Source organism: Watersipora subatra, chromosome 7 (genome assembly GCF_963576615.1).
Source record: "Watersipora subatra chromosome 7, tzWatSuba1.1, whole genome shotgun sequence".
Taxonomy (NCBI): Eukaryota; Metazoa; Bryozoa; class Gymnolaemata; order Cheilostomatida; family Watersiporidae; genus Watersipora; species Watersipora subatra.
In genome coordinates this window covers 20441256-20459716 of record NC_088714.1, presented here as the reverse complement: position 1 = coordinate 20459716, position 18461 = coordinate 20441256, and the positions used below count along the sequence as shown (strand labels likewise).

General features: G+C 35.1%; 1 protein-coding gene across 1 annotated transcript in view; it reads left to right on the top strand.

The window, feature by feature from the left end:
* Positions 1-18461, top strand: part of LOC137399915 (DNA polymerase alpha subunit B-like) — an 87586-nt gene that overhangs the window by 7245 nt on the left and 61880 nt on the right. The window contains exons 5-6 of the mRNA XM_068086177.1: positions 4701-4900; positions 8951-9045. Of these exons, the coding sequence (XP_067942278.1) occupies positions 4701-4900; positions 8951-9045 (295 nt within the window). The remainder of the gene's footprint in view (positions 1-4700; positions 4901-8950; positions 9046-18461) is intronic.

The window sequence follows — 18461 nt, the reverse complement described above, 5'->3', positions numbered from 1 at the left end:
CTTGTACAACTACGTCCCATTTTAGCCGTTTTGGAAATGAATTCCAATCTACAGCGGTTTTGTGATGGCGGCGATTAACTATTTGTTTTTGAGTTTTTAAGAGCTTTTAATCACATTTCCACATATTTTGCACCTACAACACAGCAGAGTAAGACATGGTGAATCTTTTGATACCAAATAACTGTAATGTGAATTTTGTTGCAAGTCAACTTTTAACCCTTTGAATCTTAACCGCTGGTATTCCAGCATTGTGTAGGGTGTGTCAAGAAACCCTAACCGCCGAAATAACCACATTAACATGACTCTGTTTACAGATCCTTTAGTAACAGCTTAAACTAACCAAATTAATTCTTGCACAGGGCATTAGACCGGAAATTTTGATTTCCTTTTTAACCATTTTCAAATATCTTTATCTACTTCCTTTGTTATAATAACAATTTTTATTAGAATGATAAAGTGAAAAGATCAATACGACTTGTTGGTAGGTAGGTCATGGATGATCGTGATGCAAATAAAGAATTAAATATGATACAAGCTATAATTTTGGGTCATGAAATGATTATGAATGTGTGCACGATGGATGCTGCTGTAAATATTTTTACAAGTTTTTAAAATGGTACGAATTTTTATTGGCCCGAATAACTGTGAAACACTTTTCTCTGTTTGGTGACATTTGCTGTGTTTTGCCAGATTCTTTTACTAGTGTTTTACCAAATATCATTGTATTATGTGCACATTTAGATATATTTAATAAAAGTTAACAACTTTGGATCGTTGGAAAAACTGCCCAGGGTTACTAACACACATTTGACAAGGCCGGCCAGGGTTCAAAGGGTTAAAGGAAAATTGATATACATTCCATCTAGATATCTATTTTAGCCTTCACTATAGTTAATTTTTACCGATACTCACTATTCGAGTTTTGACCTGGATCAGTTCTGACCAACTAGTCATAGGTTGACACAGTCATAACTCGCGTATGTGAGATGTATACCCAAAGACATGATGCAGAGTGTAAATCCAGCTCAAATTTTTTGTATATTACAAACCCAAAATGCAAGTAAATAGAAACATGAAACTATAAAATATAGAAATAAAAAAATAAATCCACTTTTATGTTGCACATAAATTTTTCTTATGCACTCAATATTCATGTTCGTGGCTGTACATTTCCGTGTACTCAACAAATGAGTGAGACTGAATCTACTGAATGTGGTTGTAAGTATGAGTGGCCGTATATCAACCAGGTCTTAACTCAGATAGTTACTGCATTGGCTTTCTATCCATTATTTCATACTAAACAATCCAATAAAATATAATATAGGTCTAATAAAATATAATATAGGTACTATGCGCAGGGAAACTTGTCGTACTAACTTTAGAATAACGTTCTTCTACACTCCATATTTTACATATAGTATAAATGTGAATCTCATCCCTTACTGACTGCACCTGTAGTAACCATTAGAAATTACTGTTGGCCGAGTTCAAATCTGGGTTCATGATTTGAACCCTGATTGTATTGAACCCTGATTGTGGAGTTCAATATTAGTAAACAGAATCGCTCATATTGGTAAATCCCAACTTGTCATTGTATGTTTGTCATTGTAAGTGAGTTTTGTGCGTTAATTGTGAGTAAATGTTAGGTTTCCGCGTCTTTTGCCCAGTTTTATCCAAATTTCACTCTCATTTGCTCTGCGTCCTTGCCTCGGGTCACCAAAAATATTTGATTTCAAAACTCCGTCTAATTCCTGAGATTGGAAACACAAGAATGCGCTTTCACGTGGTGCATTAAGGACAACTGCCCTCAATGACGGTGTTTACAAATTTTTATCGTGAAAGCAGTTTAGCAATCTACGTTGAAAATCTATACTAGTGCTGTGGGCTATCTGATTGATACTGATTGATATGACATCTACTTAATACTAGGTTTGTGAAGATGAACTTGCACAAAATTGTAGACGACTTATCAGAAAGTATTGCGATTCTTCTATCATTTACAGTTGTTTTTGATGTTTGAAGTGAGCTGATTGCCAGGATGTTTCAAGATTAAAATCAACAAAACTCAATTGCTGTTAAAACACTCAGATTAAGCAGAAGTGTGATTACGATGTCTATAATTGGAAAGAGACCGATAGAATAGAGAAGTGTAACACTGCAACCCGATTGCAATAGCTTGTATCAGCTTTAGCAACGATAGCAACTAGTGATGTCATTTCACGCGTATTTTTCTACTGAGCATTTTAATTACAATCGAGTTTTATTAATTTCAATTTTGAAACATCCTGTCAGTCAGAGCACCTCAGGCCTTAAAAACAATCTCAAATGATAAAACAATATTGATTCTTTCTGATAAAATGTATTAAAATTTTGTGTAAGTTTCTTTTTGCGAGATATACCCTACAGGATGAAAATATTCGTTGGTCATAAAAATTCGCAATTTCGCGAACAGTCAATCCCGCGAATTATTAAATTCAGTGAATAATTAGTTCTATTTTTAATCACAAGAGAGAATAACTACTGCATCAAATTGAAAACTAGTCGCTAGCCTAGTTTTTAATGTAAATACTAAACGTAATTGAGTTCCAAAACATTTTTAAAATCATTGCCTGAGCTTTGAGCTAACACCATTGGCAATGCATCACATTTATTTACAAAATTATTCGAGGTTGTCACAAGATATGCAGAATGGCGTCATCGCGAAAATTACCGTGAGGCAGAAGTACTAAACGTAGCCGAGTTTCAAAACTTCTTTAAAATCATCGCCAGGCTTCGAGCTTTATTGCCATTGCGTCAAACTTTACAAAATTATTCAAGGTTTTTCACAAGTTATTCGGCATGGCTTCAGCATAGCAAAAAAGCTCTCCTAGTCTTTTTACATTAGAATCAACTCCATCAATCTCTAATACCGAAGTCCAGGACGATCATGATTCTGATCTGGACATTATGGTATGTATTTGATTTGCAGTGCAGATACGGTTTTCCATAATCAACTGCATTAGTTAAGTCTTTTGTTTAAAAACTGATCGCTTTCATCAACTACTTCAGCTATTGTTTTGTACTTCCTCAACACTCGTTAATATTTTTTCTTTTTTGTGTTTACTGCAGAATGAGAATGAAACAACCTACTCCGATTACGAAAACTAGAGATAAGTAGTAATATTCATCAAGGCAGGAATATTGGCAGAGAGGCAACCAGTCAACCTAGACCCCTTCATCGACAACAACTCCTTGATATCGCTGCAGCAAACATGATTAAATTATATATTTTATTTCATGTATAGATATATTATAATTTATTACAAACTTGAGTGTACAAATAAAATATTTCAAATACAAATAAAATTTTACAAACGATGAATGGAGTAAATATAAACAGTTTAGTCAATATGGCGATTGTCTAGCAATGAAATTAAACTGGTACTTTTGATATGTGAACACTAGCGTGTAATGGTACTTTCTGACTAGTAATTTTGGTAATAGCAGCTCTGTCGCTGTCACTGTCTTGGGTAGGTGTTGAAGGCGATTCTCTCGCTACTACATGGCTGGTAAGGAAGTTAGCATCAGAACTCTCCTCGTGGCTTACTATTGCAAAGTTCTGCCGGTTGGCCAAAGATTTGTGCTCGTAAAGAGGTTTTGGTTCCTTTTTTAAAAACAGATATATTCTTCTCATAAGTAGCTGCGGTCACTTACACCTCAATTTCCAGACCTCCCTGAATGATTGGTGATCTTCTAAGAATGACATAGACCACCCTTGCAATCATTGTTCTTCGGTGTATGATGAAAAATCTCTCTCTCACACTAAAACAAATAATGAAGCAGTAGGGATGGAAAAAATTAGTATTGCGTTTTACCGAAGAACCAAAGTAAAATTCAACTAATTTAGTAAATGTAAAAAACTCATTACCGTACTTACCACAAGTTGTTGGCTTATCAAAGGCCTCCAAAGCGATGAATATTCGTGAAAACCTCTGGACACAGCAAAAATTGTTTACCGTAGAATAGCATGATCGCCTCGCAGTTGTAAGCTAAATATAAACCGGAACACGCGGTGTGCGCATGCGTAGGAATAACTCTTACTAGTCGCAATAGAGTTAACTTTTCCTAGAGAGTGGCAGTTTTCAGCCGCGAATAAATTAATCCGCGAATATGCATGAAAAGACAATTTTCGCGAAATGTAACTCCGCGAATAAATTCATCATGTAGGGTAATTAATAAAATCACACTGAACCTGCAATCATTATGTCTTCCAATTGTTTTAACAGTGATCAAGTTTTGGCGATTTTTAATTTTGAAACATCCTGACAATCAGATCACCTCAAACATCAAAATCAATCGCAAATGTTAGAAAAATACCGATACTTTCCGATACAATCTACTAAAATATTGTGAAAGTTCATCATTACTGGCCGATTCTTTAGGCAAACTTTATTGTAGCAGAACAGGCATGCTTGAGTATTTTAAAGCTATACTTAGTGCTCTTCACTTCGGTGTGAAGAAATTCATTCTAGTTAACGGTATTCATTATTAATAACATAAAGACATTCACGTACTAATAATAATTCATTAAAATTACTTTTTCACCAAATAACGATGGCTACTGCAAATTTATGATGTGCAAGCAAGACTTATATTCTATTGGTGTCAGTTCTATGATGAGTCTCCTTTAGTATATCCATAATTTCACCAACTCGTTGTAGCAAGGAGTCGTTGACTCCTTCATCTAAGAAGTATACAAAGCGAAGCAACAAATCAGAAGTTGTCTTTTCACACGGAAATATCAAGCTTGTTGAAGACTGGGGCAGTACTAGAGACAGTCCAGTATGCTTAGACTGTGCTTCTTATAAGAGCAAGGACAAATTCCGCTACATGTTTCAGAAGCTGCAAGACAGAGCTTACGGTCAGTTTCTACACACGTTGGCATTGTTAAGATTTGTCTTGTCTTTGTAATGCTTTCTAACTTTAAAGGTATGATCTGTATCTTGGAAACATAACTCCTCTAAAGCTCTTGTCATTTATGAATAGTAACTGCGATTTGCATATGGCGCCTTATCTAAGGCTAAAGGTGCTGATCGTGTAAATAAAATAAAATATGTAACATAGATCTATTGACAAGTTTTTTTGTTAAAGAAAAACACCAAGAGTTCATTACTGAAACTATTAGGCGTCTTTAGTATTTTATTATTATGTTATTATTATTAATACTATTATTTTGTCATATACATTTATATGATACAAGCTCTTAGCTTGCCTAAAGGCTGCTTCACACTGAATTACCATATGATGGCATTGTTATCTCAGCGATTAATTGTCAATTATTGGCATCGTAGACCGTTTTCATCGCTGAGGTACCGCATATGTTAGGAAACATTGCAGCTGTCAAACGTTCCTTATATTTTGCTGTGCATCTACGACAGTCTGCGTAAAGTGCATCATGCTTGACCTTTCTCCTTTGGAATCGTGAGCAATCATCTGAGCCAATTCATCCATTCTTAAAGGTTGACTTGCAACAAAATTCACATTACAGTTATTTGGTATCATAAGATTCACCATGTCTTACTCTGTTGTGTTGTAGGTGCAAAATATATGGGAATGTGATTACAAGCTCTTAAAAGCTAAAAAATGAATAGTTAATCGCAGCCACACGAGGCCGCCGTAGTTTGGATTCTCTTTCCAAAACGGCTCAAATGGGATGTAGTTGTTATAGGATGGTTTCTGTTTAATTTTTCATGCAACCTCATTCGTCGAAATATTTTCACAAATATACTTCACGCATTCAATGAAACCATGTCTATTGTTCTTACCCGTCTGTTTTATCGTCATTGTAATGCTGTCACTTTTAGCACTGATATCTTATAACTTACCGTAAAAAATCATTAAACTTTTTAACCTTAGCTCGAAGGAGTACATATCATTGTCTGATAATCATGATGAGCCTGTTGGTTACCTGTGATAATCGAAAAGTGCTGCAAAAATTATTTGCGAAGTTTTGGGTCACGTGATCAAATTACGACTTGACCATTGAATAATGCCGAAACAAAACTGTAAAGTAGCGAGCATCTATATTTAATACGGGGACTTCGGTAAAACCCGAAGTGTTTGTCATAAACTAGTGCTACGATATGTTTTATAGTAAGCTTTTTATTGGCCTTTCAATGCACGTGAGAACATCACGTGACAAGACGATAACCAAACTATAATGAATAAGTCAGATAAATAAACAGATTCCAATCTACGCCAGCTTTTCGTTTTTGAGCTTTTAAGGTCTTGTAATCACATTTCCACGTATTTGGCACCTACAACACAACAGAGTAAGACATGGTGAATCTTTTGATACCGAATAACTATAATGTGAATTTTGTTGCAAGTCGTCAACCTTTAAGTTGGTTGAACAATTTTGGTCTGTAATAGTTTTTTGATTTTCAGCTAATGGCAGAATTTCATCAGGGTTAAAACAAGAGGCAATGTCTTGGCAATCACTGTTTTGACAATATTTTTAAGGCGCTCATGCTTTCAGGGTAGTGCGTTATGCGGCCGTCATTTGACCTCAAATTAAAGGGTCGTTTTGGTGTAGACCTAAAAGTAGATAGTAGTACGTTTATTATAAATATAATTCTATATCATTCTTACAATGTATGAGTTTTATTAAACGAAAAAAGTATTCAAGCCATCATTTTGTCAATAATGTGAACTATATAATACATCAGATTTAAAATCTCATCAGCAAATTTCATCACTGCGAGCCTCGCAAATTTTTCAAAGTCTCCTTTTGCGAACTGCTTTGTAGTATTTAAAATACATTAAAATCAGTTAACCTAAAGTTCAAACTGAAGAATTCTTAACATTCAGGTAGACATAATAAGTACTGTATAATAATTAACTGTATTAAACCGTGGTGTGCCGAATAACTTGGAGCCCAATAGTTGGTAAAAGAAAATTGGAGCCAAAACGATGGCACCAAATCGACCCATTCCAAATGTTTAACCCTCCTGTTTTGACTTTGTTGTCATGCTCCCTTATTTGGTATATCCTGTCAAGCACCTCTAGCTTATATGAACTTCTGGATAATATTTTTAGCTCATAGTTCTTTGAATATAATTAGCAAACTGGGAATTATGTTTAATTTGTTTTGCCGTTTTAAGGTAAAAAACTTCAGCAGCTAACCAGTTTCAAATTTATTTTAGACTCATCGGGTTGCAGCAGAATTTTATATTAAATTCGCAGTTTGTTCTGATAGTATAATGACATCTTTCCATCCAGTAAGAATGCCTCTGCTACGCTTGTACAAGTCATGATTGCTTTTTAAATAAGATTCTCATCAAGTTGGTTAAACAGTGTATTATTATCTCGACATTATTGGCTTGAGCATTAAATTTTAGAACAATTGAGGTATTTCGATATTTTCATAGTTTTTATGAATAGCAATGTAATAAATAAGAGTAACAGTTATTTCGATATAGTGCTGTAATATATTCTGCTCAACAACAATTGTGGCTTTGAATGAACTGGTTTTGTACAACTGCAGCGGACAACTGGTTATATAATTGCAGACAGTAACTAAAAAACTAAAAATATTAAAAAAGCTATTGAGTTACTTTTTAAAAATGTTGTGGATAATAATTGGAATGAGGCGTGAGAGATCATGATGCAATTTTTTTGCCTAACGTTGGCTATAGTAAAATTACTTATTATAGTTAAGTTACTAGCTTAAGTTACTAGTGTGTTTGCATCTTAACTCTTGCTAATGCTCCTGCAAGCTGCTCTGAACAAGCTTTGTTTTTAACTGGTTTAGACTGATGTGATTATAAAATAAACTAGTACACTGGCAGTCTCATGTGTCGTGAGAGATCGTCATGTGTAATAACTATGTGCACAATTATTCTTATATTAATGTAAGGTGGTAATGTGGTTGAGTGGTGTGATGGTGGTGTGCTTGACTGGTAATCTGAATATCCAGGTTCGATACGCGTGTGTTGCAATCTTTTTTCCTAATGCTCCAAGTATGGCTTTGATCAGACCTGGCTCTTTCATGGTAAAGATTGCAGTAAAGATCACATTGCTGTAATTGTAAAGGCTCACGTCTTTTGCGACGATAAAATTATTCAACAAATATTCAGTATTCGTCACTACAATGCTTGCTTTGTTAGTAGGCTTCCTTATACTAAGTCGTGTTTCAAAAGATGTCTTCTGCGCACCAACATAGCATTGGGCTTGCGAAATATTAGTTAAACAAATTTTATTTCAAAGATTCAGGACTTGACCAGTAGCAAAATTGGTAACGGTGCATCTTAGGTCGGTACGGGCATACAACGCATGCGCAACGCATGCGCAACGCACATACAGGGTACTTGCAACGCACAAACATTGTGGATACAATGCCGACACAAGTAAGTAACAACATGTGCACCACAATGTGACACTGTTAACACATTAATATTAATAATAATTATTAATAATATTAATGTCTAGTAATAATAGTAGTAATAATATTATATTATTATTCAATATTCTATTTATATTTATAGTCTTAATAAAACAGGTCTGAAACATTGCACAAAGAATTCTATTTATTTTATATTGACCGTTGTATGTGCGTTGTGATGATGGTCTATGCACGTTGTATCCGCAATGGTTGTGCGTTGAAGTGCCTTGTATGTGCATTGCGCATGCATTGTATGCGCGTTGTACCGATCAAAGATGCGCCGTTACCGCAAAAATAGCTGTGGCCTGGAAACAGCAAACCTGGAAACCGGAAACAGCAAGTAATAGGTCAGGTATCTGAAGGAGTGACTCGACGGAGAAAGCTGGTTAATATGAGTTTTCTCTTTTCTGTATTTGATATGAAATGTTAGCATTTTGTCTGAGGTCAATAGGTCATAGGTACCAGACCGAGCCTCTAGAGTTTAGATTATGCCAATATCTCATAAGAACTTCTCTGGTGCTTTAATAGTGTTGAACAAGCGGATAGAAGAACTCTCAGAGAATGTGAGACTGAGCCAGCAGATAGGGGAATTCTCTGGTGTCACTCACAAAGCTGTCACTGAGGTATGTACGTGTGCTCGTGTGCTAGTAGTGGATTCTATTACTAAATATATTTTTTATATAAATTATATTTTATATATATATAAATCTCAGTGTTTGTTTGTTCGTGTGTCCAGCTAGCGATTAAAATATAGGAATGAAAAATCTGCGTTGCACGGGAATTGAACTCGGAACCACCAGTTCTGGCTAGTTATGTGAGCTAACCATAATGCTACACTCTTCTTGCCATACAATGAAATAATTGTGCACACACTTATGCAGTACCTGTGAAAATACTAATCATTACTACTAAAAGGCTTCAGCTACCATACTTGAAGATCATGATTGTGCGAGAGATCATGGCACAATCTTTTTTCCTAACACTGGCTTATGCGTTTTTTTAATTTTCTTTTATCTAGTGCACGTACACACAACATTGAAACAGTTTCCTTATATATAACAATTTAAATACTAAATTTTTAGTTAAAACCAAAATAATAAAGATGGAAATGCCAAAACGAGGTTTCTATTGTTCTTAAAGTTACTATTCTTTTACCTTTGAAAGTAAATGTATACTCATTCCTGTGTAGCTTCTGCGGTAGTGGTGGTGATAAGTTTTAATCAAAGCTTACCAATTTATAAACAAACTAATAAAAAAAATTTTAAATTTTATCTATGACTAGGTGAAATTTAGACCAATCTATATATATAAATATAAGTGTTTGTTGTTTGAACATCTCTCATCCGTATTCCCAGTTACAGTAGACGCTCCTATAACGTATACCTTCTATAACATAAACTCTGAATAATGTAAATATTTTATGTGAAGCTTTTGCTTAGTACTACGTAAAAAATTCCATACAGCCTCAAGTCGGGTGAGTTCTCAAATTCGATTTAAATGTAACTTATATTGCCACGCTAGAGAGAGGAAAAATGACGAGTGTCTAGCGTTATATCTGTTATATAACTGCTGTGACATTCTAGTTTGTCGTGATAGATCGTCAGATGTGTCGACAAACCGAGGATAGGGTCGCTGCACAATTGTTAATAAATACTTAAAGGTGATCAATTGATGCAAGTGTTACAGCATCAATCTACTAATTTGAATGTCACGGGTTGGAGAATCGTCGAAAGTTTTCTTCTATCCCAACCTTGACTCCTATGTACATATAGATGACGAACACGTAGTACCGCTCTTTTTATAATAAACATTTTGCTTTATTGTAGACATATAAAATACTTCTTTAGTTTTATTTTGCAGAATAGGCTTTTCTGTTAATAAAAGTAAGCAAATCATTGTAAGTGAACGTCGAAGATCTGCGCTCCCCATCAACTTATTGTAAAATTATCAGTCTTGGTCCATAAAACCAGTGAATTCGATCAGAAAAAGAAGAAAAGTGGTCGATGTGACCCCAATTATACTGCAGTTACAGTACAGCCCGCAAGCTAAAGAGTTATGTGTAGGTTTTTCCCATAGATATATAAACCTTTATCTATATATCTTATATATCTATGGTTTATATATCTATGGTTTTTTCTTTTTGTATGGCCCAAGGAGTGAGTTTGGAAAGATCTTGGAACGGATTAGGCAATTTAAATATATTTTACTGTTAGTATTGTAAAGTCCCTACATCGTAAACATTCCTGGAACAGATTATTTACATCGTAGAAGCGTCTACTGTAGATCAATAAAGTTTAGGAACAAAAAACTGCTTTGCACTGGCATTGAACTCGGAAACAACATTTCTGCAGACAGGCATGCTATCTACTACACCACACGTCTTACTTGTGATACCATGGAATAGTTTGCTCATTTGCATAATTCAAATTGTTACCCGGGGAACGCCAGGTTGTACAACTAGCTGTACAACCTGGCATTACCTGGGTAATAAATTATTTTATTAGATGATAGTAAAAAATATGAAAATAAATAAAAAAGTCTTTGGACAGAAAATTGATTTGTATTTAACATATAACAACATTTGCCACTTTAACTAAAAAATAAACTGTAAAGGTTTTCAAACTTTGTCAAACAACTTTTAAACTTTATATCATGAGGAAAATGTTTCGTGCAGGGGAAATAAATTAAAAAAAAACCACTATAAAAGGGTTCAGATGTAAAAATGAAATAATTAGCAAGTAATAGCTAAATTGAGTCTGTTTAGCTACGATTCCAATAAGAGAAAATTCGGTAGTGTTACAATTAATACGAACTGAGAAAACAAAATAAAAGTTCTGATTATGTTGAATTAATAATAACAATTCTTGCATAGAAGTGTGTGTGTATAAAAAAGTTACTGTTCCACCAGCAGCTATTCATCAAAACTCTGAATACGACGATACTGGTACAACGATATGTAAAAATGAGATATTGTAGTGTCTTTGTCTGATCGATGGTGAGAGAATCTAGAGGCCTTCCTACTCGAGATAATAAAATTGTCTGAGTGAAAAGTATTAACCGTCGTTAAAGCAATTTAATAATTGAACCTTACGAAAGGCCGGAAATAGAGGTTCACAAAAAGGCAAAAAAGGCGCCGTGTTTCATAGAGTTAATAGAATAGAATTTAATCGTCTAATTGTAACATCGAGAGAGTCTATTGTTGATATCGTTTTGCCGAAAACAAATTAGCCTTACTACCGCGAGGACAATAAAGCGCGTTTTATAGAGCTAAAAGAGTTTATAGAGTTGTAATTATTACGTCATTTGGTGTGAAACAGGAAAACGATGTATATGTTATGTATAAAGAGTGAGCAATTGTATGAACTTCAGTGGTCTCATTGTTAAAGCGTTAATTGTCAATCTGTGACCCCGATCTTCGTGAGTTCAAGTCCAGCATAATGCGAAATTTTAATTCCAGAATTTTAATAGCTATAGCTGGACATACCGAAAACAGAAAACATACCTTGAGAAATATATATATATCTCAAAGTTGTTTGTGTGTCTTTGTGATTGTCCATCTATAGCTATTAAAATCTTGGATTAAAGAATCTATATCGCAGAAGATGTGATCTCGGAACTACCTGTGGGCCAGTCCGACGCCTTTCCAATTAAGCCACATCAGCTTGATAGATTAGTTAGGCAATATATGTCGCTATATGGGAACAAATACCTACCGCTCTCCATCACAACGCAATGTGATGGCGTAACGTCATGAGAGGCGGTAGCTCTTATTAGTAAGCTTACTCAAATTATTCACTGGCAATGTGCCAGGCTAATAGCAAGTGGCAGGCTCATTGAACTTAAAACCCCTGGAATGGCAATCACGTGACTTTTACATTGATAGTGATACGTAATGCATGCGCCATATTGGAGAGCTAATCGTATACTAGTTGCATTTGTAAACAAACAGTGAAAAATGACAGAAACGTACATGTTGAATAGTTATTTTCCAGCTGGGTGTTGATGAAAACTCCTCCTACACAACGTTTAGCATGCCCTGATAGAAGAAAACCTATTTATAACATATGGAGTGGGATATAATAAATGATAAGTAGATGTAAAATAGATTTTCGTGGACCATATTACTTATACAAACTGTTGTATTACAGATGCATAAACCCGGCAAATGATATATTCAGACAAAGAACAACTGTTCCATTATATTAAAAATTATATTACATATGCATAAACCATAATGAAGAAACTTAGCACATGAAGTATATCGATAAAAACAACACATATGCTGCCAAAACAGAAACCATTTTCAAGATTTAAGTGCTAATAGCTCATGAATGTATGATATGTACATGTATAATACAGTATCTGTAAAAGATGGAATAAACTACTGCAACAACTAAACGGAAATTAAAAACAGTTGTAATAGAGGATAATCACAATAATGCAAACAAGGAAATGCAGGAATTAGTGTAATCAGATGATTTAACCATAACTGCCACGAAAAACTTTTATCGTATTTACTAGGTAAATCAGACACGCTGATTCCGATTTTGTAATCAAAATAAAGATTAGGCCACTAACTTTCAGAGTAATGAAGGATTTTATATAGCGTTTTAATATCGGTCTCGAAAACAACACGATCGGCATTACAAGCTCCGCCCATAAATACGTGACGTAACCTAGCTTTTTAGGAACAGAAGTTACGTAGGGATGTTTAGACCGATTTAGAATAATAGAGATGGGTGTTTTAAAATCCATTAATATCTAAATTCAGCCTTGAAAATAATATCAGTCTTTTCTGAAAGGTAGATGAGCTATTTAGCATTGCATATTTAAAAAGCGCGATAACAACGCTAGCTCGTGATAAAACCGCGCTTTTTGAGCTCATTTTTCTCGGCGTCCAGCCCATTTAAACGTCATGTAACAAGCTGCGAGCAATTTTAAATAGTTTATATCCCTTTCATAAAAAACTGAAATTATTTTACAGGCTGGATTTAGATAATAATGGGTTTTAAGACACCCATCTCTATTATTCTAAATCGGACTAAACATTCCTAACTTCCGTTTCTGAAAAAGCTAGGTTTCGTCACATATTCATGGGCGGAGCTTGTAATGCCGATTGTGTTGTTTTCGAAACGGATATTGAAAAGCTTTAAAAAAGCCTAAATGACTTGGAAGGTTAGTGAACTAATCTTTATTTTGAATACAAAATCGGAATCAGCGTGTCTGATTTACCTAGTAAATACGATAAAAGTTGTTCGTGACAGTTATGGTTTAAACTTAAACATACATGTTACAGAAACTGTAAAAGGAGATTTGTATACCACTGAATATTGAGCCAAAATGCATCAGAGTTTCTTAGAACTGAATCAGATTAGAAATAACAGCACAACAACAGCTACAGATGAATATTACAGTGATTACATTGTTACTGGCCTTTAAAAAGTACTGCTTTAGTATTTTATGCCGCAAAGATGCACCTTGCAGTTTGAATGTAGGAGTTTAGCATAATGATGCTGTCGGAAATCATAAAACGGCTGAATAAGGTTTTTCATCAATGACGCAGCGGTTGGATATGCCATCTGCTGTGTCCGTAAGGTGTTTCCCACGGCATAGCACATCACTAGATCTTACACTACTGATAACATACACCACACAATGGAGTGGATCTGGCTTTGCATTAATACGAAAGTATCGATCTGCAACTACCCTAGGACACTTATATTTCGCTAGTATTTAGTTTTGTGAGTAGCATACAGAGTAAAATTTTGCTGCAACTTAATTTCGCGGATCTGATGAGTGCGAAAATATAGTGATGTGAAAATAAATGCAGTAGAACAAACATAATTAGATTCCTCAGGTCCTGTTCACTAGTAAAAAAAATTTTTCAATTTGGGACTAGTTTGTATTTGTGAACCGCGGGTAGAAATGTGTGGGCGAGATCGACAATGCAACTTGATCGCTTGCTGCTATTTGTTTCTTGGACTATCAATGATGTCTAGGTCCTTGCAGCCGTGACTAATGTGGCACCAATATTAGATCTCAAGTATTTATAGCACGCGGTGGCCATGGCTCAAGGTTGTTATTGTTTTTGGTTGGTAATAAAATTCATCGCCACAATAATTATTATTCAATTTTATGACTTTCCCTACCAGACTTTCATCCTCATCAGTTACAAATTCAGTGACTAAACTAATATCATCATCTTCCTCATTTGTCTTGGCTTTTCCTGCGGGCCCGTATTCCCTGGGGCGGCTGGCCGGCTGAGCCGGCCCAACTTTTGAGGAAGTTTTGGCGGCTAAGTATAGTCAAACTCGGATAACTCGCCCTCGGATAAAATGTAAAATTTTATCACGAACACTTGGTTAACTCGAACGGATTTGTTTGGTTCGTTCCCACGCAATGATAAACTGCTTTAGATAACTCGACCTCAACATCATTAACTCGAACAGTTATTTGCCCAACGGCTACGGGAACGGTTTTTATCGCTGTAGAGTATCACTTTATTTCAAGCCATAGAGATAAACGTTAACTTTTAATAGTTTTTGGGCGTCATTATTATCATGATCGGCAAAATATTTTTGTTAACGACTTTTATAAAGGTTTGCAAAAGGTCAAGTTTTACCAAACATCCGTTTGGCAATGGTAAAAACCTTCGGATGAACTTAAAATAAAATCGGCAAAATTGATCTTTGTTGAAACGCTCAAAAGAAAAAAGATGTCTTTTTTTCTGAGCGTTTCAACTGCGGTTAAGTTTAGCCTATTTTAATCTGAAAACGTCGTGTCAGTCACATCACCTAAAACAAACAAATCTCAAATAATAGAAAAAATGTTTATACTTTCCGATAAAATCTTTCAAAACTTTACGTGAGATGCCTGTTTGAGGCCCTACATGAAAGAAACCTGTTGAGGGGGCTGATACCGCCCCTCCAAACCCCCAGATGCTCATAACTAGTCGCCTAACATTAGCCTCCCCAATTTGCAACCAGGGAATACAGGCCTACATTTCCAAAAAAACTTGTTATCTCAATTTGCTTTGCCACGCTGCTCAGTCCGGCGTATTAGCTATAATGAGTTTAGCAGAAATTGCCCAATGAGCCCAACCACACACAAAGGTTACCTGCATTTCTAATATGACGATTTTATTGTGGATATCAATGAACAAAGCTATTTAATTTCGCGTTTTCGCTCGTTCGTTATGATAGTTCAGTTTCGCTCATGAAATTTTCGCGAGAGGATGACTCCGCGAAAATACGAAAGTTAGATGATGCGAATACATAAATGTCCTAGGGTAGCAGGATCCTGATGACACCGTCTGATGGACGCACCAATCCTTCATTGCTTTGTAGCTCGAGTAGAGTATAGAGATGTCGGTACTGGATACTTGACTTAGTGGTAACAAGCGACTGACCGCCAATGTCACGTGACAGCACTTTAGTTAGCTTTTTGCACAATGTATCCAGCTATATAGACTATACTGTTACCTATAACAGAAATTTGACATCTGAAATCACTGTGAGATCCACAAACTGATCAACTTCTGGAGTAGCCTGTATGATGAGAATCTCGTTTTGAGCAGTAACATTACCTGTCTTACTAGCATCTGATTCTGCACCACATTTGCTGATAAGTTTGTGAAAGGTAGCCATAAACTGAGTAACAGTAGGATTATCATTCCAATGACCTAAACAAAAGCATCAATTATAACAATTAAATAAAATCAACAAAAATTAATGTCTTATTCACATCAACATAGTACCCTTAAGATACCACAATACAACTAATGAAATAAGCAAAAATAAAACAGGTCAAAATGCTATCATATCGCTATGTAAAATAACGTAATGGTTTGTAGTTCCTAAATATTATTATAATAAAAAATTCCAAATTTAACTCTTTCGGGGTTTGATTTTTTTTCTAAAAAAATACCCCAAGTGCTAATTTATTTGCGAAAATATGCAATTTTCAATACCTATTTGCACTACTTTGGCTGCAGATATTTCAATAATTTTTTTAGTTTTAATGTCTATAAACATAGAAGATAAACATCATGCTGTGTTGGAGCTGCTAAGTATGCCTTGGTAGAGTATCTGAGTGCTGCAATAGAAGCAGAATACCCCATTTCCGAAAAAAAACGATTGTTGCAAAATTATAATCCTTTTTGTCTTGTATATACTTGTACTATATTTGATGACTTTGGCTGCAAGTATTTCAATGATATTTGTTAGTTATACTAGCTATGAACATACAAAAGAACCATCCAGCTGTGTTGAAGTAGCTGAATATACTTTGGTAAGTTATCTGAATAATAATGTCAAATCTGTCAAATAATCACTAATTTGTAACTCACAATAATTGAATACAGTAATACTTCAACTTACGAGTGCTCCAACGTACGAGAAACTTGAGATACGAGCCAGCTTTTAAGCAAGTTTTAGCACTAACATACGAGCCATGTTTGAGATACGAGCACTTGAGTCAGTTGCCAAGTATGCCGGAGGTGTTTTATGAGAACAGCATCACTCTGTATTTTTCAACTGCTCAGGTTATACTGTTGTACCGTGTTTTTGTGCACGATTTTCTGTGCAGAATTATGTGAATTAAACGTACTGTGTGTAGACCAAAAGTTTGCCAGTAAAATGAAAGATAATACAAAGAAAAAGCAAATGATAACAATTGATATTAAACAGAAAAATATTGAAAAATATGCGAAATGTGTATGCGTGATTGAGCTAGCTCGGCAATATGACAGAAATACATTCATAATTATCAAACAGAAGGATTATATTCAGGGCATTTAGATCGCAAAAGGACTAACCATAGTTTCTAAACGGTGCAGCGATCTTCACGACCGCTGATGGCATTGGACAAACAATTGGCCGGTGACAGCGTAACTGAAACGATGCTATGTGAAAAGGCCGGCGCTATCTATCCAAACTGTTTAATAGACATTCGGACAAGCTGGCTAGTGGTCGTGCAACAACCATTTGTGACGACACCTGTGTTCGTCATAATCGCAACATGTTGCAAGGGCGACAAAGGCAAACGTCCTTAGATAGGTTTATCTTAAAACGGCCGGCTAGTCGTGAAAGCGAAAAAAAAGGAAAAATTTCTCGCTAACCAGCGAGAAACTTCAAACTATGAATGCCGAAGAAATTTTAATTACGTTTAGTTGAAAATGAAAGTTTGCTTTTAGGTTTGCTTCTAAGTTTGTTTTTTAACACTTTGATAAAATCCAAATTTATCAAAGACAAATGTTGTAACGAAGGATAACTTATATCTCCCTCCCTGGCAAATGCGAGTGTTAACTGCTATTGTATGTATTTAATTTTACATTTTAATTAATCACATTTCCTTGCATTATTTTTATTTGTTGCTTTTTGAAAGCATGTAGTACGTAAGGACAATAACCAACATGTTCTTTCTGTTACAATATCTTGTTTTGAGTGTTTTATTTGCTTTTTTTAGAGTATGGAAACCAATCAATATATATTTAATGTTCTATATATAAATAAATTGCACCAACATGCGAGTAAATTGACATACGAGCTCAGTCTCGGAACGCATTAAGCTCGTAAGTTGAAGTATGACTGTACTGCGAAATTATAATTGTTTTATCCAGTTTATTCAAGTTTCAAACAACACTGTTACAAACTGTTATAATACAAACTAGAAATTCCACTGTCATACAGCCCACGACCAAAGTGATATTGGAAAAAAGAAAGGGTACTGATAGTTGAGAAATGCAATATTAGCAGTGTAAGGTTCTTTGTTCATTGTAAAATTTTATCTTGCCATTGATGGCCGCTTGTCTATTGTCGCACCGCTGCCAGTCAGGTCATGACCCAATGTGCTCACTGCTTTAATCACCTTGTTTTTAAAATTGCCAAATGCTCCCATGTTACAAGAACATTAGTCAGCCTTTTACACCGGAACAGCTACCACAGCCACATAAAGTTTATTACTTTTCCAAACCGCTGACTGTGTCCTCACAGTTGCAATATACTCTGAATCACCATTTTCCTTTTTGTTTTTAGCATAG